The sequence below is a fragment of the Euwallacea fornicatus genome, unplaced genomic scaffold (assembly GCF_040115645.1).
Source record: "Euwallacea fornicatus isolate EFF26 unplaced genomic scaffold, ASM4011564v1 scaffold_110, whole genome shotgun sequence".
In the NCBI taxonomy this organism is placed as follows: Eukaryota; Metazoa; Arthropoda; class Insecta; order Coleoptera; family Curculionidae; genus Euwallacea; species Euwallacea fornicatus.
Window position 1 is genome coordinate 199,767 of NW_027096078.1, and position 26,234 is coordinate 226,000.

At 36.5% G+C, this 26,234-nt stretch overlaps 1 protein-coding gene across 1 annotated transcript; it reads left to right on the top strand.

Moving 5' to 3' along the window:
* The first annotated feature begins 4,914 nt into the window (after window positions 1-4,914).
* LOC136350098 (dnaJ homolog subfamily C member 21-like) lies at window positions 4,915-6,522 on the top strand. The gene is made up of 3 exons (XM_066301621.1): window positions 4,915-5,060; window positions 5,971-6,463; window positions 6,508-6,522. Exons 1-3 carry the CDS (start codon window positions 4,915-4,917, stop codon window positions 6,520-6,522), a joined length of 654 nt encoding a protein of 217 aa, XP_066157718.1.
* The last annotated feature ends 19,712 nt before the right edge of the window (window positions 6,523-26,234 follow it).

Consider the following 26,234-nt stretch of genomic DNA (forward strand, 5'->3'; position numbering starts at 1 on the left):
CAAAATGCAAATAAGTCAAGGAATTGCATTTATTCTACCAGAAGTTCAAATGGATTATGTGCCAAATGATCAATCATCTATAGTAATCAACCTCACAAGAATGGATTTTATAGAAAGCCACCATATAAAGGACATTATCGATCATCTACCACCCATAGAAGAAAGCCATCTAGATGAGATATCAATGTGGTCAAGTGCAACTCTTTGGACATTTATAATAATCTCAATAATAATTAGTATTCTTATAGTTCGGTATAAAAAGTTTTGTAATAAGAGAAAAACATTGGAAAAAACATATAATGAAGTAGAAAACACTAACAGTCAAACCCATTCCATTAAGTTTGCCTCTTAAGGATGGAGGAGTTATATCACAACAATTTGCTTAATAATTAAATAATAAGAAACTGCGTAGTGTTTACTACCATCTAGAATTTGCGATTAGAAAACGTATTACCCCTAATTGCGATTTAATATTAAGTTCATAATGTTCTGGAAGCCTTATGCATGGTCAGCATATATTTTAATATAAATAGGGAAAAACGTAGATTTAGGAATCATAATTTTTGTAACCGTATTGTTAGTTACATTTTGTGTTGTTTCCTGTAAAATAAATTTTTAAAAAATAGTTTGGCTGAACCTCAAACTTAACTTGCGAACGTGACACGACGTCATTGCCCAAATTACTGGGTACCGTGACGACTCGATCGATAGTGATCGACGCGACTCGCTATAGTGCGAAATCGGCCGGAAAATGGACTGCGACCGACGTCACCTTCGATAGGTGCAAATCGGCCGGAAACCGTTAAGTCCATGACCTAACTCAGAGTGCCCCGCCGAGTCAATTTGCATTGTGTTTTTAAACACAAACTGTGTTTACTAATCATAATTATTTTTCAGGATCTTAAACTTTGTTGATTTGATTACAGGATTAGTAGAAGAAGAAGCCACCATGGCAGAAGGCCCAGCGAGGCCTAATGCGATGAACCTATTTAGACAACAAGAGGACCTTAGCGAGACACAAAAGAAAATGGCGGTCAACGACCTCCAGTCAAACCCAGAGAGCCTCATGGAACTCAATCGTTATTTAATGGAAAATAACAAGGCCCTCATGGAGGCCAACCAAGCCCTATCCAAAAGGGTAGAAGAGTTAGAGCAAATGCTCAAAAAACAATCCAACATGATGGAGCAGCAGGCCGAAATGCTGAAAAGCATTAAATCCAACATGGATAAAAAAGACGAAGAAGAAATTAAGAGAAAAAAGAAGAAGACGACCAGGGCGCCCATATTCGAGGAAAACCCATTACAAAACCCGGACCAAGACCAAGATTTAATGCAAGATGACGAAGACATGGAAGTGGTTGACTTTAAAACCATCCAAGAACAACAAAGGAAGGAAAGGAAAAAAGAACAAACGGCGCACGAACTAAGCCAGCCAGGACCAAGTAAAATAGTTGTCTCAGCAGTTTCTGAGCAACCCCAGAGACAGAAAATACCCCCAATAGTCATTCACAACTCGCAAGACTGGACTGTAGTTTGTAATAGACTGCGGACTAAGAAAATAGGCTACAATAAAGCCAAAATGACCGGCAAAGGAGTGGCAATCACTCCAAATTCAGCCGAGGACTTTAAGGCCATGACTAAGCTATTAAGAGAAGACAGGAAGGAATTCCATACATTCAGCTTACCGGAGGAAAAGAAAATCAGAGTCGTGATTGGATTAATACCTACCAACATCTCAGAAGAGGAGGTTAAAAATGATTTAATCAACCAAGGAATCACCCCCTACTCAGTTCAGCGAATGAAAAGTAGGGTAGACAAACGTACCCTTGGACTTGTACTTGTACAAGTAAATAAGGAGGAAAAAGACAAAATATATGGAGTAAAATCCTGCTGCAACCTCAGTGTTAGAGTTGAAACTCAGCGGCAACCCAAAGGACCGACACAATGCCATAGGTGTCAAAAATACGGACACTCTCAAATGCACTGCACTGCATTAGTGAAGTGCGTAAAATGTGGAGAAAACCATCATAGCGGGGACTGCAAAAAAGCCAGGAACATACCGGCTAAGTGCGCAAATTGCGGAGGACCACACCCTGCAAACTACAAGGGATGCAAAGAAGTACCGCTACCAGTTAAGGAAAACGCCAAAAAACAGAATACAGTGGCAAGCAAGGTGGTAAAGCAACAGCTTAAAGCTGCCCCAGCCCCCCCACCATTCAAACCAGGAACGAGCTACGCAGGAGTAGCAAAAAATAACAGCAAAAAAACTCAAAAAACCGAAGAGCCTGTTGATTTCCAACAGGCATTAAAACAAATGCAAACAATGTACTCGGCAATGAGCGCATTCTTTGCCAATTTGCCCAAAATAAACGCTTAATGGGAGAACACCAAAAAGCGAAAGCAATGCAGATAATCTCATGGAATATAAACGGGATAAAAAGGCGCAAAAACGAACTTAAAGAACTACTTGAACGCCTAGACATAGACATAGCTGCATTGCAAGAAACAAGATTAAAATCAACGGAGGAAATAAAAATCCCGGGATACAAAATCCACAGAAAGGATAATGAAAACCCGGGGCAAAGAGGAACAGCCATTTTAATTAAAAACGGCATGCAACACGCCCAGCTACCTGAGATACAAACAAGTATCATGGACGCCATCGCGATAGAAGTGCACAATACAAGGGGGCGGTTACGAATCGCATCTTGTTACCACCCACCGACAGAGAAGCTCCTACAAAATGACGTAGAAAAAGCGTTATTTGATAGGCAAAGCGGACAGCACATCGCAATAGGGGATTTTAATGCAAAATCCCCAAATTGGCACAGCACAACGACTAACGGAAATGGCAGGCAACTGAAGCAGTTCCTAGAAAAAAGAGAAGATGTGTATGTAATGTCCACGGAAGAACCAACACATTACACAACCGCAGGAAAAAACGACGTACTGGACATAATGTTAATTAGGGATTTAGCCGTGGATGCCGAAATCAATGTAATTAACGAAGGATCGTCGGACCACAATCCAATATTAGTGGTCCTTGGAGATGTAATACCAGCAGAAGAAACTGTCACAACCAAAAGGACAAACTGGAAGCAGTATAAGAAAACTTGTCGAAAATTGGCAAATTAGACAGCAAAGAAGAAATTGAAAATGCCGTTTCAACACTAGAAACGGATATAAAAACAGCACTGGAAGCAAGCACCACAATAAAAAGAAAACCCAAAATAAGGAATTTCATAGCAGGAATCCCAGAGGAAACAAAACAACTGATACAGCAAAGAAGACTTACCAAGAAAAAAGCATTTAAAACGCACGCTCAAGCGGATAAAAATGCACTGTATCAGATAAACAGAAAAGTGAAAGCAGCATTACAGGACCACAAGGAAAAACAATGGCAGGAGCACCTGGAATCTCTTGACACGCAAGATAGGAGCATATGGAAAACGCTCAAAGCAATTAAAGCAGAAAGAAAACCTATGCCGCCGATACAAGGGGAACATGGGATAGCATACACTGCTGAAGACAAAGCAGAAGTATTCGCGGACAGCCTAGAAAAACAATTTAAGGAAAACCAAAGCAAGGACGAAGAAGACAAAAAATGGGAAAAAGAAGTGGAAAAACGCGTCAGAAACCTAGACAAAATTCAGACAGAAGAAACCATTAGGCATGTCTCGCGAGAAGAAGTTCGAGGCATCCTGAAGCAACTCAAAAACAAGAAAGCTCCAGGATGTGACCAAATAGGAAACCAGGCTCTTAAAGAATTGCCAAACCGAGGGGTAGCCGCATTAGTGACAATCGCTAATGCGGTCCTAAGGAAAAGGCATTTCCCCAAGAATTGGAAAAAAGCCGACATTATTCTGTTCCCGAAACCTGGGAAAAACCACCAACTACCGCAAAGCTACAGACCAATAAGTATACTTCCACTTATGGGAAAAGTAGTGGAAAAAATAATACTAACCAGGCTTAAAGAGAGTGAAGAAAAACTCAATTATCCCACCAGAACAGTTCGGTTTTAGGAGTCAGCATTCCACCGAACTTCAAGTCCTAAGGATGGTTGAGTACATCACAGGATCATACCAAAGAAATCAAATAACAGGGGCAGTACTGTTGGATATCGAAAAGGCATTCGACAGCGTATGGCATGGAGGATTGCTGATGAGACTGTTGGAATCAGGACTCCCAGTTCCACTTATCAAGCTAGTTAGATCCTTCCTCGACAACAGGAAATTTCGAGTTAAACTAAATGACAATTACTCAACTTATAGGACAATAGAAGCGGGAGTTCCCCAAGGAGCTGTACTATCCCCGTTCCTGTACAATGTATATGTGTCAGACCCACCCAGAACTCAAAAAACTCAACTGGCACTGTATGCAGATGACACAGCAATTCTTGCAAGATCATGGAACGGGAAACTACTAGTTAGGTACCTCCAAGAAGAAATAACAGCACTTGAAAAATGGTTTTCCAAATGGAAAATCAGCATCAACGCAGAAAAAACCCAGGCCATTATATTCCGAAAAAGGAAAATAAAAATCGAAGAAAAGGTTAAAATTAAAAAGGAACCGATACCATGGACCAATAAAGTCATGTATCTGGGCGTAGACTTGGACACAAGACTCACGTGGAAGCAGGACGTAAACAAAACCAGAAACAAAGCAAAAATGACAAGAGCAAAGCTGTACCCTATGCTAAATAGGAAATCCAAATTGCCACTTAAAAATAAAATCACGCTAGTGAAAACAGTTATACAACCGCAGCTAACATATGCATCAGCAGCATGGGGTTATGCAGCCAATACGCATTTGAAAAGCCTTCAGGCAGTTGAAAATATTGCCCTGAGAACAGCTTTAAATGCGCCTTGGTATGTTAGCAACAAGACCATCAAATCGGACGTAAATTACAAAACAATGACGGACGTCATAAAGGACCATGCAGTTAAGATCTTCAAGGAAACTGAAAATCACACGAATGAGCTGATGAAAAGGGCAACGGATTATAACACGGAAGCCAACATTCCTCACAAGCGACCCAGGCATCAATTACTTGACAATGGGTAAAGGAATGTTACCAACCCCCAAAGGACAAACGAGGCAAAAGACGTAGAAGAAGCAAGGACAACACACAAAAGAAGAACTTCAACAACGAGAAATACAGGCCAGAAAGCCGTTCTATCTCTCAAAACTCGTTGCTTGCGGACAAATAAATTCCAATGGAAACAGCCGACGGAGAAGAAGGAAATCGCACAACAAGATCATAAAAGGGCAATAAAACCCCGGTCGGCGGGGAAACAAAAGCCACAGCCCTTGGGAGAAAATCACAAATTCCCAAAAAGGTACACAAGGGGCCTAAAAAGATTACAGAGCAAAGAGCGGATTCCGTTTGACTCTGATAATAAAAGGACCAAAACAAAAGCGACCCAAAAGCGCGCTTGAGAAAATCAAGCACGGGCTTGAAATTTCTCCAAATTCACGGGGTTTTTTAGTGGGTGAAAACCCCACACAGGCGGCAGCACGGACTCCAGTATCGTCTTATCGACAAGATTTTTTACCCCAGGGTCGCGTCCCCCCAAAAAAAAAAAAAAAGCTTGTTCGAGTACAGTGTACAGTGCGGTGACGGACGGATGTCCCTTCGTGTGCGTGGTGTTTCGACGCGTGTGAGTGGATGTACGTTTAGTGCAGTGTAGTGATTTGTGCTTGTGTGTGTTTGTGCAAAGAAAATCGTTCTCGTATATGTGTTTTTATTAAAACATATATGCGAGTAAAAGCTAGCCAGCCTAGTTTTTATTAAAAAGAAAATCGTTTCACGAGCTTATGTTTTTATAAAAACGTAAGCAAGTGAAATTTTTTAATTGTGATTGTTTTACAGGTAAGACATCACGGTCCTTGTCTCCACTGAGACCTAGGAAAGGACCATCGAGCGGGCCCCACGCCAGGGGCAATTCAGGCAATGGACCTTCAATCCAGGAAGGGAATCCAGGACGCTGAAGCTGCGATGGAAGCGGAAGAGATCAAGAGGAGCCCGGAAGCCTTACTGATGCTGAACAAGCATCTTTTTGAGGCAAAGAAGGCCCTCATAAAAAGAGTTGAGCAGCTCGAGAAGATGCTCAACGAACAGACCAGCTTGTTGAGGTCCATCAAAAACCAGATGGACGAAAAGGACGACGTGAAGAGAAAAAAGAAGAGGACCATCCAGCAAGAAGAGTCGGAGGAAGAAGAAGAAGATGAGGACATGGAGACGGATTTCAAGAAAATCCAACATCAACAGGCCATGGAGAAACGAGAAATGAGGAAGGTTAGTGCAAATAACCCAACTAATAATAATATTATTTCAGATAGACAAGTAAATACCACCCCCAGCTCAAGTGAACGCGACATCGCCGAAGCCGGCCCGAGTAGACTGGACGGCACCACCCCAAGACAAAACAGGACTGACGGAAAGCAGAGGATACCGACAATCGTTTTTTTTTTAAATTTTTTTTTTCTAGATTTTCTTGTCCTCAGGTAGAATGTGAGTAGGTTATTCCCTCTTTTCTTCATGGAGGAGTTTTTCCATAGTCTTGTAGTCATCTGCAGTGCTGGGGGTTACTGCAAACCCTTGCCCTATGATTTTTGCCATATTGTAAGCAATTTTCTTGGACTTCAATCTGTTGCAAACCGTGGTCCAGTAATTTGCATTTTTAATGACAATGGGCGGTATTTTCTTCCCAGCCTCGCCATTATCTGGTTGGTTGGTTCTCTGTAGATCCTTTTATGTGGAATGGCATCCTTCGGATTGTAGTCGATGTTGCCCTCTTGATCAACTCATTTTGTATGCACCGCCGTCGCTTGGAAGGTCTTTAATGCATGTTCCTTTATGACGTCTGTCATTGTTTTCTATTCTAGATTTCTCTTTATCGTCTCGTTGCTAACGTACCATAGGGCGTTTAGAGCTGTTCTCAGGGCAATGTTTTCCACTGCTTGGAGACTCTTTAGATGTATCCAGGCAACATAATCCCATGGTGGTAATGCGTACGTTAGCTGTAGCTGAATGACGGTTTTAATGAGCGTGATCTTGCTCTTGAGAGGCAGTTTGAATTTTCTGTTTATCATTGGGTAAAGCTTTACTCTAGCGACTTTGGCTCTCTGTCTTGTCTTTATTGCGTGTTATTTCCACGTGAGCTTTTTGTCCATGTCTAATCCGAGGTAAGTGACTTTATCGTTCCACTCTATTTGCTTGTTTTGGATTACCACTTTGCCTTCAATCTTAATTTTCTTTCTTTGTTTAAATATGATGGCCTGGCTCTTTTCGACGTGGATGTTTATTTTCCATTTCGAAAATCAATTTTCCAGCGCTGTGATTTCATTCTGTAAGTACCTGATTAACAATTTTCCGTTCTAAGATCTTGCTAATATCGCTGTATCGTCTGTATATAGTGCTAGTTCTGTTTGATTTGTTCTCGGTGGATCTGACACGTAGATGTTACACCAAAAAGGCGATAGTACTGCTCATTGAGGTACTCCCGCTTCTATGGTCCTGTAGGTTGAGTAACACTCGTTCGGTTTGATATGGAATTTCCTGTCGGCGAGGAAGGATCGAACCGGCTTGACAAGAGGAAGTCCTGAGTCTAACTGTCTCACCAGCAGTCCTCTGTGTCATACGCGGTCAAATGCCTTCGTAACATCCAACAGTACTGCTCCTGTAACTAGTCTTCAGTAGAAGCTGTCCGTCAAGAGCTCAACCATTCTAAGAACTTGAAGTTCGGTCAAGTGTTGTTCCCTGAAACCAAACTGTTCTGGTGGGATCATTTTGAGGTTTTCTTCCCACTCCTTCAGTCTCGTCAGTATAACCTTTCCCACGACCTTTCCCACGAGTGTTAGTAGGCTGATCGGTCCATAATTCTTTGGGAAAAGATGGTTTTTCCCCGACTTCGGGAATAAGATTATATCCGCTTTCTTCCAGTTCGGCGGAAAATACCTTAGCCTTAGGACCGCATTTGTGATATTAACTAATGCGGTTATCCCTCGTGCTGGCAGTTCTTTGAGAGCCTGGTTTCCGATCTGGTCGCATCCCGGTGCTTTTCTCACTTTCAAATGTTTCAGAATGCTTTTCAGTCCTTCCGGAGTAGTATTCCTAATGACTTCTTGTTCCTGGATTCTCTCTAAACTTAGGACGCGTCTGTCGACTTTTTTTCCCCAGCTTTTTGCGCTGTCATCCTTGGTTTCATTTTCCCTGAGCTGTTTTTCCAGGCAATCCTCAAATGCCTGTGTTTTGTCTTGAGAGGTATACATTATTCCTCGTTTCCCGTTGATGGGGGGAATCGTTTTTTTTTGCCTTGATTACCTTGAGAGTTTTCCACATGCTCCTATCTTCTGAGTCAAGGGATTCCAGGTGCTCCTGCCACTGTTGTTTCTTGTGTTCTGGCAGTGCCGTCTCGACTCTCCTATTTAGCTGATTCAGGGCGTTTTTATAAGCCGGGTCATTTGTCCTAAATGCCTTTTTCTGAGCTTGGCTTCTTAACTGAATCAGCTGTTTAGTTTCCTCAGGGATTCCTGCTAGGTTATTTCCTTGTTATGTTCGTATTGGCTTTCATCGCTGTTTCAATGACCGTTTCCAGTGTTGAAACGGTATCGTCTAATACGACGTTACTTTCCAATCTGCCGATGACAGATAGGTTGTTTTGCAACGTTGTCTTGAACAGCTTTCAGCTCGTCCTTTTAGTGATAACTGTACCTTTAATTGACACTCCGTTTTCTAGGATCATTCGTATAGGATTGTGACTTGAAGATTCCTGGTTAATGACGTCGATTTCTACTTCCATGCCTAGATCTCTGGTAATCATGATGTCCAGCACATCGTTTCTTCCCACATTTTAAATGTGAGTGGATTTTTCGGTTGCCATGACATTGCAGTCTCTTCTTTTTTCCAGGAGCTTTTTTAGTTACCTGCCATTTACGTTGGTTGTTTTGCTATTCTAATCTTAGGATTTTGTATTAAAATCCCCGATTGCTATGTGCTGTCCTCTTTGCCTTTTAAAGAATGCTTTGTTCAGTTTAGTTTTCAGGGAACCTGATGCTGCTGGTGATTGATAACAGGAATATAAACCTCAATTTGTTCCTGTCGGTGTTGATCTATTGCTGCAGCGTCCATAACTTCCGTCTGAATTGGAGGCAACTGAACGTGCAGGATGCTATTTTTAACCAGTAGTGTAAATCCTCGTCTCCCCGACCCCCGGATTGTCGTTATCTTTTTATGAGTTTGATGGCCTAGGGTTCCGAAGTTGTCGGGTTAACGGAGCTTAGTTTCTTATACGGCAGCTATGTCGATGTTCAGGCTTTCTAGTAACTTTCGTAGTTCTGATTTGCGCCCACTAATACCATTGATTTTCCATGATATTATCTGCAGTGCTGTAAGTTGCGGGCGTAGAGCCATTCACCTTGTAACTTAGGGGAATTGGTGAAAATATACTCATGGTAGAGTACATTGTTTGCATTTGCTTGAGATCCTGTTGAAAGTCAGCAGCCGCAACATTTTGACTGCTGGATTCTTTACGCGTTTGGCTACTCCTGCGTAACTTGTTCCAGGTTTGAATGTTGATCGGGGAGGGACGGCTTTCATTGTTTTCTTCGCCTCCTGTTTCTCCGGCTTTTTCAGTTCCTTTGACCTTTATAGAACCTCTTTGCAGCCTTTGTAACTAGCTGGGTAGGGTCTTCCGCAATTGACGTATTTGGCAGGTACTTTCTTGGCTTTTTTGCAGTCCCAACTGTGGTGGTTTTTGCCACACTTTATGCACATTGCAACCGCAGTACAGAATATTTGTGAATGCCAGCATTTTTGATATCTGTGGCACTGAGTAGGTCCTTTTGGCTACCTCTGTGCCTCCACTATCACGCTGAAGTCGCCACAGTGTTTTATTGCGAAAATATTTTCTTTATCTTTTTCGTTTACTTGAATGAGTACTGGGCAAAGATCTGTTTGGCGACCCGACTCCTCTCCTTTACACGGAGAAGGGGACTATTCTTTGTTGCGCGAGGTCTTTTTTGACTTCTTTCTCCGTGACATTGGTCGAAAAAAGTCCTATTACGGCTCTCACCTTTTTGTCTTCTGACAAGCTATATTGTGCGGAACTCCTTTTTCTCGTCCCTCAAAAGTTTTCCCATCGTCCTGTAGTCTTCTACTGTGTTAAGCGTGATCGTCATTCCATTTCCCGACATTTCGGCTTTGTTGTGGCCAATATTTTTTGTTCTGAATTTGTTACAGACTACAGTCCAATCTTGTGAGTTATTAATTACAATTGGTGAGACTTTTCGTTGTTCCTGTTGCTCGGTTTTTATTGAGTCAGCAGCCCTACTTGGTCCTGGAGCATCTCGGTTTATAACTTCCTGCAGTCTTCATCTCCTTCTGCTCCCTTTAGATCCGTCTCAGATCCACTTCCTCCATTTCCTCGCCTTCGACATTCAGCTGCTCTTGCTGCGGTCCCTCCTCCCTCTGGTTTTGAGGTGTCCTGTCCTGGTTACCTTTTTCTTCTTCCTCTTGATTTCCTCGCTGTCATTGTTGTCAATGCTACTTTTAATGCTTCTTAGCATCTCGGTTTACTGTTCCATCGTGGCAGATTATTTCTTCAACATGGCCTCTACCTCCTCGACATAGCAGTGCTGAAGTGCTAAAGGTTTTGGGTATACTAGCATTTAAACCTATACTATTGGCAGATTTGCGAAAAATGCACTCATTGCTGAATACATCATCTACATCTGCTCTAGAGCTCGATATAAATAAATAGGTTCTTCTTTCTTCGTCGTCTTGGGCTGGGTTTCAGTTTTTGCTGCTCCAGCATAACTGGTTCTTGATTTGAAAGGGGGCGGAACTGGAACCACTTTCATTTATTTTTTGGGTGTCGCTTTCTTTGATTTGGGGGGATGGAAAGCGTTCTTGCATCCCCTGCAGCTTGCTAGGTGTGGTCCACCACAATTTTACATTCTTCTGTTAGATGGGTCTCTCCACATTTCACGTACTTTGATGCGGCTATGCGATATCGCTGCGACTGCCGAATTTTTTGAAACGGTGGCATTGCGCCGGTCCGGATTGCTGCCTTTGGGCTTCTACTCGAACACTTAGATCGGCAGCATCTTTGCACATCGAAGAATTTTTCTTTGTCTTTGGGGTTTATCTGGACCAACATCAATGGTAAAATCCTCGTGTCTACCCTGCTTCTCATTATTTGAATTGAAAAGGTTTGAATTTCCTATTCAGCCAAGTCGGTTTTGACCTTTTTTCGGTCACATTACGAGGAATCAGGCCTACTGCTGCTCGGATTTTCCTATCCTCAGACAGGATGTATATGTGGAACTGCTTTTTGTCTTGTTTCAGGAGTCTTGTCATGGCTCAGTAATCTTTCGCTGTGTTAGGAGATATTGCCACCCCCTGTCTGATCATTTTTACCTTGCTGTAGACAATATTTTTGGACCGTAGCCTGTTGCAGACGGTGGTCCAATCATCGACATTGTTAATAATTATTGGAGATTTTCTTCCCGATCAGTTATCTATCTATTTCATGTTGATACTGCTGATTTTATGCAGTCGCAGATCGGTCTCAGATCCAGTTTCTGCATTTTTTCGCCCGTTTCAGCCGATCCAGTTTTTCTTCAACTCGCTGAAGAGCCTCAAACAGTCTACGGTTGCTTTTCGTCAGTTCTTTCACTATGTTTCGCAGCTCTTCAATTTTCCTATCTTTTGCTGCGTTATCGTCGTACAGATGCTGGTTCAACACCATTCGTGCGGCGGGGTTTCGTCGACATTCTTAAGCTGTCTTAGCAACATCTTCCATGGCTCATTTGCTCTGAAATTCCGTCATCTTTTTTAGTCCTTTTCTTTTGCTTCTTTTTTTCCTTCTGAAAAAAAAAATATTATTTTGTAAAAGAAAGAATATCTTCACACGATTCTATATTTAAAAACAAACGAATTTCCCGCTGTTTTGTTAATCTCAGGAGTTCAACCGCTAAATCGGCACAGCCCTTGACAAGATCAAACTTGTACCAACACAGACCTTGATGTCCGGCGGACTGGTCATGAATTACCGAAAATTTTATATTTTTTGTGCGTTTCGGAAGCTCCGCCCCCACTGAGTCAATTTACATCAATGGCATCACGAAGCGTTTCAACAAAACTAGGACGACAAATTGAACGTGACGTTATTTACGTTTCGACCGGCCACCGTTTCTGTGTATCGTCGTTGTTGTTGTTGTTAATTAGTCGCGTTTATTATAGTTTATAGTTTGCTTGTATAGGTATTTGTGCGCGTGTATGGGTATGTGTTTTGTGAAAATGTAATTTCTTGTTGTTGTTCTATCATTCTTACGGGAACAGAGAGAGACAGGTATATATTTGAATATCTGTTAGTATTAGTTATATTTGAAGTGTCTAGGAATTTATTCTTACCCGGAAATTAAGCTTGAGGTTCGAACAAACTTATTTAAAAATATATATATATATATATATATTTATTATTACAATTTATACTCATTTTCAGCAACATCGACACTAGACTAAGGTAAAAATCGGAATCCCTTCTTTCTTCGTTTTAACTATTATAATTTATATAAAAAATATACTTATTATACATAAGGGTTCTAGAATCTATGATTTCCTATATTACGTCGCAGTAAAGAGTAGTAGTTCCTCTAATTGCAAGTTCTAGACAATAGTAAACACTACGCAGTTAAACTATTTTTCATGTTTCGTAAATATGGCAATAGTTGTCATATAAATGGCATGGTTGACTCATATTGTGTACGCAAGTTACGGAGGCGTATTGTAGACAATGATGTTTCTAGATTTCCTTTTTACACAAACTTCCAGTATTATTAGAAAAAGTCTCTTTAAATATTAGAACCATCATGTGGCTTCAATTGAATCGAGCTCCATCTCATTATCATCGTGAGGTTCGGCAATTTTTAAATGTCAGCTTTAAAAAAAGGTGTATTGGGAGAAATTGATTTCAAAATTTGCTCCTGCGATCCCCGAACTTAACTCCTCTAGATTTGTTTATGTGGGGATACATAAAATGAATTGTCTACAATACGCCTCCGATAACTCCGCATGATATAAAAATACGTATAAGAGACGCGTTTGACCCCGCAAATGTTGTCCAGAATTAGTAGTGGTTTTGAAAAAAGAATTTGTAAGTGTCTGGAAAAATGGACGGTCGACATTTTGAACATTTGTTATAATTATTTTGTTTTTGTTTTATGTTATAGTTGATATGTAATTTAGAACTTTGAACAGAAACAAACCAAATGGTGCAAACAACAATTATATAGTGTATTCTGTAAAAACGCGAAGACTTAGCTGTGAACGTCCTAGTACCATTCGATAGGCAACTGAAAATAACATATTCTGGTAAGTTAGAAAATGTGGCATTGCGTTTAAACTAATGTAGTTATGGCCACTTAAAGTTTTTACTAGATTAGTTTTCATTTTTGCACACCCTGTATAAGATAGCAAATTTATCATGATTGGGATACAAAATATTATCTATTATTACACTACACTGCAAATTGCACTTACATAACTTAAATACTTCTTTTAAGTGTTTAAAACATGAAAATAATGTAAAATTTTGATGAAATTTTAATTATTTAAACAACCTTAAGTGTTAGGTACTGTAAATCTTATTAAAATACACACTTATTTTGAACGAAGAACTCAAAAATGTAATAATATACAAGGGGTTTCATTTGAAAAACACAACTTTGATACTTTTAGGGCTTTTGGGACACCCTATATAATATGAAAATAATTTTAAAAAGTAGTCGTAACAGACCCTCATATAGTCCAAAGATAAAACTTTTTGAAAGTCTCGTATTTTGGCCACAATATTCCGTGTCGTATAGCATTAATACCCTTGTATAGTTCAATTAAGTGTACATTTCTTATGATTAAAATTTTTTTTTAATGTAAAAAGAATCGGAAAAATAGTGGGTCGTGTATACGTTTTCCTTCCAACTTTTTTTGGCGCTCGCCAATGGTACATTTGTTGTTTAATTATTGAAATTAGTTGTTCCTTTATTCGGATTTTTTCATTCTTGTAAAATTTAGATTTATAGCTTACTTCACAAAAAATATTTCAACTTATTGCCCCGCCATACATGGCTTCCATTTACTATTTATGTCGAGACCGTAGTTCCAAAACACACATACGATTGTCGTTTTGGTATTTGGTGTATGTTGAACTTACTATTCTCTCGATTTTCCATTTGAAAAGCAATCATTCTCGTGCCAATATCCAGATTGTTATGGACAATTTGTGAAATTTCCTCTTCGTGGTACATGTTCGACGTAAATAAAAACCGGAAATAACGTGTTAGAGGCAATAAGCCAAAACATCTTCCAACGTACGGTGTAAATTTAAATTTTACAAGAACGAAGAAATCCAGATAACGACACAGCCAATTCAAATAACTAAACAAATGAATCGTTGACGTGGACAAAAAACAGTTGGGGGCGAAAAATATATGCGACCCCCCATTTTACTATCGTTTCTGTAAATTTTTTTATCCAAACCGTAGAAAATGTGCGTCTAATCGAACTATACGCCACTGCAAAATTTAATTAAAATGTTAAAATATCTTAAAAAACACCCAAGTTATTAACAATTTTTTAAAACTAACTTCAACTGTATGATAAATATAAAAAACACTAAAGAAAAAGTGTCACAAGAAAAGTCTGATTATTTTCGTTAAGGAATCTTCGGTTATTGAATTGGCTTTCTAATAAGAGACACCCTGTATGTATAATGTATATACAGGGTGTCCCATTTAAAGCTGTGATTGAAGATTATTCCAAAGCGGTACGTTGTATGAATAAAAAAGTTGAAAAAAAATTGTCTGGTAAAGAGTGGGGCATGTCATGAAGATAGTGACTTTTAGTCAAAACGTCGTTTTAAGGCAATTTCAAGTGCAACTATTTTTTTTCAAATGGCAACCCCATATTTTTTTTACAGATTCTTCTAAACTTTCAAAAAATTAATATCTTTTATTCGAACAATGTTTTTATTAGATATTTCGCTGCAGAGTTATCCTCGATTTTTGTCCAATTTTTGAAATACTACGTAAAGTAATGAATAGTCAAAATTTTTGCATTTTTGTTCTTAAAAAGTTTTGCAATACATATTCTGTTTAAAACTCATAACAATCCTTCTATCCAATAATAAAAAAAATGTATTTGGCAAATTAATTTAAAATCCCGACTTGAAAAACTTATGAAAGAAAATGTTCAAAAGAATGTTTTTCCTGCTCCTAACACGTATCAACACTTATTCGAAAAAAAAATTGTTTGCTCTGCGCAAAATCTCTCCGTTTATCAATTCTTTTTTTTATGTCGTCTACAGTTGTTGGTGCTTCTGCATAAACTTTGCGTTTAAAAAAAAAAACCCATAGGAAAAAATGTAATGAGGTCAAATCAGATGACCTAGGAGGCCAATTCACTAGGTCGCTCTATCAGATCTATTGATCTAGATACAGTTCATAAAAAAACTCACGACACATTCTAAAAAAATAAGATGGATAGCCGTCATACTGATACCACATCACCCGTCTAATCGCAAGTGGAACGTTATCTAACAATTTCGGAAGTTTATTACGCAAGAAATTGCGGTACATTTCTCCATTCAAGTTTCCTTCAATGAAAAAAAATCCAAATATGTATTTCCCGACAATATCGCACCATACATTTATTGACCATAGTCTTTAACGTTCAACTTCTTTAAGCCAGTGTAAATTTACAACACTTCAAAAATGCAATTATCGCGATTCACTGCAACATGGTTTGTGAATGAGGATCCGTCCGAAAACAAAACGTTACAGAAGAAATATCCATTTTTAATTAATTAGTGCCTTGGCCACTTAAAAAAATTGATTCGATTTTCAAAATCAGTTCCGTGAAGTTCCTGATGAAAAGAAATGTGGTAAGGATTAGTATTTATTCACCTTTATAATTGTTTGGACCCGTATCTATGATACTCCCGATTCAGTAGCAATTTGACGACAACTTACATAGAAATCGAAAGCAACAGCTGCAAAAACTGCCATTTGAGTGCCTTCATGTGTTGCACTTCGGGAGCAATTGTGTTTTCTGTTTTCAACGTCTTCGTTTCTTTAAAATTTTTAATGACACTGTTGAATTCGCCCAATAGAGAACTCTTTCATTTGGAAATCCTGCAGCATAAAGTTCTACTGCACGACTAACATTTCTTCCAGCCTCTCCATAAATAAAAGCCCTTTCTAATTTTTGATCCAAACTGTAGCAATCCATTCAAATTATTGAATTTTGAATAATTTCACACAAAACAATTAATTTGTCGAAAAAAAGAATATAGATTTCCTGTAGACCTTGTTATAAGGTAGATTCTAACAAGAAGAAATTTAAGATTTTTTTTCGTAGATATATATATTTTTTATTGATTAGATAGAAGGATTTTTATGAGTTTTAAACGGAATATGAATTACAAAACTTTATTTTAAAAAAGCCAATAATTTCGGCTATCTCAAAAATTGGACAAAAATTAAGGATAACTCTGCAGCAAAATGTCTAATAAAAAAATTGTTCAAATAAAAGATGTTTATTGTTTGAAAGTCTGCGAGGATCTGTTAAAAAATACAAGGTTGCCATTTGGAAAAAAAATTGCCCTTGAAATGACATTAAAATGACGTTTTGGCTAAAAGTCACTGTCGTCATGACATGTCTCCTTCTTTATCGGACAACTTTTATTTGAAATTTTTTTTCGTACAACGTATCGTTTTTCAGTAATTTTTAATCACAGCTTTAAATAGGAAATCCTATATATATAGACTATAGGCAAGTAGAAAATAAAGTACACCTGCATCTTCTTCATCAGATGGCGGAGGGAATTTATTCATACTTTCCATTGCCTCTGTTGAGAAATACAAGGAAAGAACACTGCGAGTGAAAAGGATCGAAGAAAAGTTTTATTAAGATTTTCCTCGACCAAGAAAGAAATCTACCCTCTATCCGACGCATAAGACTAACGTGATAATTTTGTCTTACGTTCGGACCGTTTCGAACTAAAATTTGAAAGACACATGTAAAATACAAATAAGTGCACGCGGAAATACACTACGGGCACGTGGAAAATCATTATGTAAAGGTACTCGAAATATAAACTACGTACACACATAAAAACACAAAGTAGAACCACGTGACAAGAAGATACCGGTGCCAGCCTGCCTACCCACTATAGGACGGACACACAGTTAATATATTAGCTTTTCTCTCTAATCGTATTCTATTCAATTTAAATTTGAAAATTCGACGCATTCAACATACAGGACGACCAAAAATCTATCCCTCGATATGGCTACCTTTTTCATTTCAAGAGATGGAAAATCAGTTAAATGGACAAAATTTTCTATTTTAAATTGAAAACAATTCGAATACAAGGAAAAACTATTACGTTAACTGTGTGCGTTATATAGTGGACAGGCCGGCCTACAACAGTACATCACGTCACACATATTTTTTCGTCGTATACACACAATATAATAATTTCGTTAAGCTAATTACGTTTTTACTAACTTGAAATATAAAAAAAAATTATTTATTAATTAAATTACTACAAATATCTTAACAACGATAACTAACAACTGACTTCGATAATAATAATAGCAATAATGGCCCACATACATCCTTACCTCTCTATTTATAATAATATTAACATAGACTCAGCATTTATTCTGGATTCCGTGGATTCTCGTGGGATTGCTAACTACTCCGACATCAACATCGACTTGTGCCTAGAGTTTAGGATCGATTGACTCGTGTACAACGGCTGTTTACGTGAAACCCTTTCCACGTCAGTCTTCCACGGCCTCACTGAACTATTTGCAACTACTAACAAAATCTGCAAAAACGGCAGCTCCAGACAGCCTCGCGACCAGCCCTTCTGCGCTCACCACTGTGACCCTCCTACTCGTCAAAGCTTCGTGACGATGCGAAGACTGAGTTGTCGCACGTGCCGCTGATGGTCGGATATAAGCACGACGCTTATATATAAGATGTCCCAGAAATAATGGAACAAAGAGCAACAGCGCGTTTCTGTCATCAAAATATTACGATCCAACGCAATTGTTGCATTCCGAAAGTTGATATTAAAAAATATACAGTGTTAAAGTTAAAATTTTATTTTTGATTTTATTTTATATCTTCGGAGTCTTTTGACCTATGGTAATGAAATTTAGTATACGGAGTTTTTCGGACGTGATAAACAATCTAATGCTGTTGGTTTTATTGTAACTAATAGAGGGCGCCCTTGAAACTGCCTTGGTAAGTTAAAAACGCTTTAACTTTTTTTCTATGCAGCTTCAGTAGCCATATTAATTAAAAATATTATTCTGTTTAATATTTGAAACAAAAAAGGTATACCTATTAGTAGCCTCAAAATTTACATCACATTTGCATAATTTACAATAGGAATTACGTACAGGCATCCTCTTTCCTTTTGCATGTCAAAATAATATTGTTTCGTGTTTTGATTGAATGGAAGCAAAGGGGAACCATTGTAATATAAGGTAATGTATGAGACTATATATTACAACTAAAAACCAATAGAAAAACAACACTCACAACCTAGACATACTAAACTCTCTTTGCTTAGCAAGACAAACAAGACAATCCCGCTTCTTTTTTCCTGCATCCAAACTGTTAGTGCATTTCCAAACCTAAAATAATCCTACTCCTAATTTCATTAGAATTCATAAATTTAATTTCCAATGTAAATTTTTTTTCTTTTTTTGTCTTTCGTAATTCATAATTTAACTTATAAGAATCCATAATTTAATTTATGTTAATGTTGTTCAAATATGAGTAGGTTTGAAAAAACTCTATGAAAAGTTGAAAATACTCTAAACAAGGGCAGAAAGACCTAACGGTCGATAGCCTATTTCTTAGGAAGTAAAGATTATTATTAATATTATTATTATTAAACAGAATAATATTTTTAATTAATATGGCTACTGGAGCTGCATAGAAAAAAGTTAAAGTCCTTTTAACTAACTAAAGCAGTTTCAAGGGCGCCTTTTATTAACGACAAAAAAACCGACAGCATTAGATTGTTTATCACGTCCAAAAACCCCCGTATACCAAATTTCATTGTCATAGATCAACAGATTCCGAAGATATGAAATAAAATTTTAACTTTAACACTCTATATATTTTTTAATATCAACTTTCGGAATGCAACAATTGCGTTGGATCGTAATATTTTGATGACAGAAACCTGCTGTTGCTCTTTGTTCCATTACTTCCGAGACGCCCTGTATAAATACATATGCAGTATCAGGTTTTAATTTGGATGTAGATATAAGGTGGTGTTTATATCTATCAAAGAAATTACATGTTACGAAGAAAGATTGTAAGTATTAATTTATTAATGTGAAATGACAATATAGCGAAAGACAGAGCGCGGGCACAGTTTCTGAATCGCTAGAGACCAACGGCAAGAAAAAGCTCCTATACATATTTTTCAATTCCCTTAAATATAAAAAAGCCTACGGTCATAAACCATGGGCGTACCCTGGCTAGGGTGCCGCTAAGGCAATCTAGTCTACCCGTCACATTAAACTATGACGCTTAAACGAAAAATTGGTCATTTACCGCTAATTTCACCAAACGGAATTGGGACTACAATTCTAGGTCCGACCAAAATTTATTGTGGGGAAGTCCAATGTCGACAAAGTCTATTGGGAAGAATTTCAATATCGACGAGGCAAATGGTTGAGAATTCTTGTCTATCACCTAATACCTACCACGGGCGTACTCTTAAGAGGATATCCATGAGTGCCCCTTCATTAATACAACTTAAAATTATTAACTATAATCTATAGCTATTTACAACCCTACACCTATATACAGAGGGAGTCTTAAGTAATAGGACACAGAGCAACGATGGATTTATGACATAAAAATAATGCAATATAGCTAAATTTATGTTATAACAAAAGTTGATAATAACTGAGATACAGGGTGTCAAAGTTGAAACATGAAATCAAATTTTCTTTAATATCTCTGGAACAGTTCGGGCTAATTTCACAAAATTTCTTATATAGTTGTTTTTGGAGATGATCAATTCAAATTTATCGACGATTTCGGTGTATCTTCTAGAGGGTGCCACAATCGACAATTAGGAGTCATTTAAACCATATAAACTTTTTTGTGCCACGGTGTATGTCATTTTGGACTCATAAAATTTGTTCCCCTACCTTTTCTAGTTAAAAAAGTTATACCGTATTGGTGACGCTAGGAGCAACGGTTTTCGAGAAATTCAATTAAATAACTTGAGTTCCCATTTTTTTTACTTGTTGGCATGTAACAACATAATTTTTTTTGTATTCGACAAATCCATCGCCGATGACCACCATTTCTAGTGCACTAGTGTTTCTAGTTTTCTTTTGTGTAAAAAAGTTTGGTATAGAAACTAAGTGTAAAAAGCCTCACACAAAATTAAACATTTCCGCAGCCACTGGCCACAAAATCTATAAAACACATTGAACTGTATTGGCGCTCGAAAACACCTAATGTTAATGATAATTTGTGTACAAGAGCTCAGTTTTGTACCTCAAACCGGAACAATCTATTTTTCAAAAATGTTGCGTCTGTCCAAAAACATTCTCTGCTCGAGGAGATGTTATGAGAAAAAATGTGCATTTGTACTTTTATCTTTTGATCGAAAACAAAAAATAATCCAGAATTAATTGGTCTTCAAAATAAAAATTGACCAATTCGCGAGTGCAAAAGGTTCATTTTCAATAAGAGAGGAGAATGACAAACGCCCCAACACAGCCGCAGCCAACTAGAGAGGATATACTTATGTGTAATCAGTTTTATAATTAAATGGTATATTTAGAGATAACTTTTAATTAAATCTTGAAAATAATTCTACGTCGATACACGTTTGCACTTTTACAATTTTGCATTTTTAAGGGATCGTCAGGTGGATTATTGCGATAACGGTTGCAATCACAGATCCATGAACAATGTTAATTACCTTATAAATTGTATATTGAATTCATATTACAAAGTTTTGACTGAACTCACCTGCCTTGTCTTGACGATTTCCCAACTTTTCCGTTTAGATACCTGGCTTGCCATTTCTATTGGAATTAGAAATTATTAATTATTATATACTATTTGATTTAAATTTGATTTACTTGATAATGAAAGTTATTATTACGTATTTTTTACTACCTAATTCAAATACCTATACTATAATAGTAATGATGATTTCATTGATTTTAAGTAAAGTATTAATTGGATATCAATCATTTTCGTCAAAGGCATAACTAAGCGAAAAATAAACAGTCACTCTAAGTGGAGTCTAGCCAAGTTACATGGTAACTATTGCCATATTTACGAAAAATGAGAAAGGGTTTAATTGCGTAGTGTTTACTATTGTCTAGAACTTGCAATTAGAGGAAATACTACTCTTTACTGCGACGTAATATAGGAAATCATAGATTCTAGAACCCTTATATATAATAAGTATATTTTTTATATAAATTAGTTAAAACGAAGAAAGGATCCCGATTTTTTACCTTAATCTAGTGTTGATGTTGCTCAAAATAAGTGTAAATTGTAATAATAAATTTATATATATATATATTTTAAGTAAGTTTGTTCGAACCTCAAACTTAACTGGCGCAGTCGGTAGGATTGCGCAGTAATGTTGGAAAATCGAATCGTGCGGTTAAGAAGACACTACCAGTGGTTTCAACCCTGATTTGCACAATATGTAAAAAGCATCAAACTCGACCACAACGGAACCCGAGAAGGAAATCAAGTTCTCAAGAACCAGCAATTATCCTCTGTTAAAGGATTTGGATGGGGATAATTAAGAATTGCGAATTTTATTAAATAGTAATAATTTGAAAAACAATCGTTAATGTGCGATAGTGAAGTTGACGAACCGATCGATTAATTATCATATCGACTGATTAGCGTTTAAATTAAAGGAAATAATACATCTACTAGTGAAAACCTAAAAATGACTTCTAGTAGTGGTTCAACAGGTGCATGTGTAGTACCGCCTAAATTAAATTGGGATTTGTTTCAATCCAGATTAAATTCGACTAAACCCTATTATTATAGCAAAACACTTAATAGGTTTATAGGCCGTTTTGAGAGTGTAATTTCTAGTTATTTCTCGTTAAAAGACGAAAAGCTAAACACACATATTTTCGAATCGATCCAAAATTTATTAGTAGGTAGAGCTGAAAGACTCAAGAAGAGTACAATTAATTTTAAGTAATATTATCCAACGTATTGAAAATGATAATACACTTTGTACAGTACAAAAACAATGGGATATTAGACACCATGAGAAAACTGCATTGAATACCTTTATCGCCGGATGTACAGGAGTTTTAAAAAATAATATGCATTTAAAACGACCTGAGAGTTTAGAATATGAGATGGCTTACGCAAATGAATTTAATAATTTCCAATCTTTATTTGGTAAATGAGGCGATAAACCAATGAAATAAAATTTTTATCAACAAAGACCTAATCGAGATTTTAATAGTCAAATGCGACGATTTGAAAATTACCAAACTAATTATAATATTAACTTGCCACCACAAAGATTTAATTCAGATTTTAACCCACAACAATCAAATACGTTTTACCAAAATCAAAGACCTATGAATGTATTTAGACCGGGTCAAATAAAACCAGATCAATTACGAAAACCGATTCCAATGTCAACTACTTCAAAAAGCCCTACAATTCGAACTAACTATTCAAATTTTGGAAATACTACAGGAAATTATAGGAATTACAATAATTTTCAGAGAAACAATGCTAATGACATAATTAGTGCACAATTATTTGCTCAAGACTAATTGGAACCAGAAACTAAATGGGATAGTTACAATCAAGAAACCGAGTACTTTCCTGAAAGTGTGGAAGAAACCGAAATTGCTTCAAATGAATCTGAAGGGAAAAGAAATGGAAATTTTCGTAACATTTTTTGAATCAAAGAAACTCAGATAGTAGAAACAAATATTTCACTTAAAGGCGCTCTGTCATATATCGAAATTAAAGCATTAAATATAAAATTTTTAATAGATACCGGTAGTAGTCGTTCAGTAATCAAACCAACTTTTGTCAAAAAATATTTTCCAAATAATATTTATGAATCAAAAAATATTGTTAAAACAGTCTTAGGCAGTCAAACTACCAATTTTTGTGCAATCATTCCAATTTTAAAATAATTTAACATTAACCACGGTATAGAATTTATATTATTTGATTTTCACAATTATTTCGATGGAATCTTAGGTTTGACAGATTTATTGAATTTGGATTTGAATATAGATTTAATAAATAAAATTTTAGTGAATTCCAAAATTAAAATTCCTTTTAAAATTCAAGAAAAATTGGATGAATGTTATCATTTCTCAATAAATCCACATGAAAAAATTGTTAAGAAACTTCCAATAACAATATTTGAAAACGATATCATAATAGATCGAGTTGACCTAGATGGAATGATGATCTTGCAAGGTCTAAGTACTTCCAAGAACGGATACGCACTTAGAGAAATTCAAAACCATACAAATGAAACTGTTGATATTACAATGAAAGAACGCCTTCCAGTCCGACTGTTCAATGGGAAAACTTATATTTGCACTTTAGATAATATGAAAAATAATATATTATCTTTGTATAATGTTAATTATGAGGACGGAAATGATATACAAAATTTAATCAGAATAGATCATATAGGCTCAGAAGAGAAAAGTGCAATCATGAAACTATGTAAAGTGTAATGAAACTTCGCGAAACAAAACTCGGAAGCACTTTTGGTAGATCTTTATTGTACTGGTTGTGATACGCACACCTTAATCGTTCACAAATTTAAATAATGAATGATTTTTAACATCAAAGTAGCTATTCGAAAGAGGATACTGAGAGATTATTTTAATCCTGCATTGACACTATATATCTCCTCTATGTCTCTCTGTGTCTAACTCTTTCTTTTTACCTTCAGAGTATCTTCAGTACCAATATGTGGGGGTCGGTATTCATAGACGTACCCCGGGTTTTGGCAATTCACAGGATAATCCATAGTTGGTAACTTTCTAAGTCTTTAAACCGTGACGTTTTAAAAGAATAGCAAAATGAGAATTTAAGGAGAATTGCAGCTGTACCGATTTTTTTTAGCCAATGAATACGTATTTAGACTTTTGTCTTGATAAGGGTAAAGGAGTGAAAGGTTCTTTATGTAAGGGAACCCTAATAGGAAAATAATGGGTTCCCAACATATGGTCATCCCAGGGCAATCTACTAAGATAGCGTATTGCATAGGCGTAGCCTAAGGGTACATTACAAAAGAATACTCCGATATGTTTTTAAAACCTGATGATAAGTTAACATTTACCTCAAAAACTAAACATGAAATGAAAACGGTGGATGAAATTTCGGTACATACTAAATCATATAGATATCCATTTATTCACAAACAAAAGGTTCAGCATCAAATCAACGAAATGCTAAAAAATGAATTATTCGACCATCTTCTAGTCCTTGCAGCTCACCAATATGGATTGTTCCAAAGAAATTAGATACAACAAATAAACAAAAATGGAGGATTGTAGCAGATTATCGGAAAATTAACGAAAAAACGGTAAATTCACGATGGCCTATTCTAAATATTAATAACATATTAGATAAATTAGGACGTGCTCAGTATTTTTCTACTTTAGATCTTGCCAGTGGGTTTCATCAAATAGAGATGGCCCAAAATTCAATCGAAAAAAACCGCTTTTACTGTAGAAAATGGTCATTATGAGTATCTAAGAATGTCTTTCTGACTTAAAAATGCACCTAGTACATTTCAAAGAGTTACGGATGAAGTTTTAAAAGAATTACAAGATAAAGTGTGTATGGTTTATATGGATGATATTATTTTCACTACTGGGTTGCAAGAACATATTCAAAATTTAAAATTAGTATTTTCAAAATTACGCCAAGCATGTTTTAAGGTACAATAAGAAAAAAAATTAATTCCTTCGTAAAGACGTAGAATTCTTGGGACACGTAAGAACACCATTAGAAATAAAGCCAAATCCGAAGAAAATTGAAACAATTCAAAAATTCCCTCTACCAAAAACAGTTCAAGAAATAAAGTCATTTTTCGGATTAGTAGGCTATTATCGAAAATTTATTAAAGATTTAGCCAAAATTACAAAATCAATGACACAATACCTAAAGAAAAATTAAAAAATTTAGTACTATAAGGAATTTCTCGATTGTTTTCAAATTTGTAAAAACGTCTTAACCTCTGAACCAGTATTAGCGTATCCGAACTTTTCCAAACCATTTGAACTCAATACGGTTGCATTAAACTTCGCTATAAGCTCTATTTTGTACCAAAATGGACATCCGATTGGTTATACTTCTAGAACCTTAAACCCAGCCGAGATAAATTATTCTACGATAGAAAAATAGTTACTTGCAGTAACACGGGGATGTAAATACTTTCGTCTATATTCGTTTGGAACAAAATTCACAATTTTAACAGATCACAAACCACTTCAATAGGTTTATTTCCTAAAGGAACCAAAAAATCGGTTAATAAGGTGGAGACTTAAATTAGAAAACTTCGATTACACAATTAAATATAAGAAATGAAAATTTAATACTGCTGCAGATGCATTACCTAGAAACTCAAGTAAAGATCTAAATGCTTTAGAAACACTTTCAATAACGAATAATCCAGGTGATTGTGATGAGGCAATTTTAGAATTTTGTAAAAATAGAGAAAAGTATCCACAATTAAACGAACAAACGGTTAAGGAAATATTAGGAAATATAGAACCACCAAAAATTAATGTTATATCTGATGTGCAAAACAAATCACCTAATAATAAATACGGAAACAACGAAATATTGAATTTAAAGAAATTTCCACAAGAAATCATCGAGAATTCTGACGATGATTTAGAAACAGTGTAAACCTCATTAGAAAATCCAATTTTTAATTTACCAATTACGGAAAGAATATTTAACGGGTATAAAAATCAAGTCCTTGTAATAAGAGGCGATATTCAAAAGGCAGAATGTAAAAAGGAAAAGATTTTCGAAAATACAAAATTTTATGTTATACTTCCAAAAAAACGATCTAGTTAATGGAATTATTCAATTTATAAAAGAATATGTTAATCCTAAACGTCTTTACGCA

Bases quoted from the DNA above. Each gene is read 5' to 3' on its own strand.
- LOC136350098 (XM_066301621.1), top strand. From the start codon at position 4,915: ATGACGGACGTCATAAAGGACCATGCAGTTAAGATCTTCAAGGAAACT. The intron at 5,061-5,970 runs GTAAAGGAATGT...CCTTCAATCCAG, and splicing joins CATCAATTACTTGACAATGG to GAAGGGAATCCAGGACGCTG.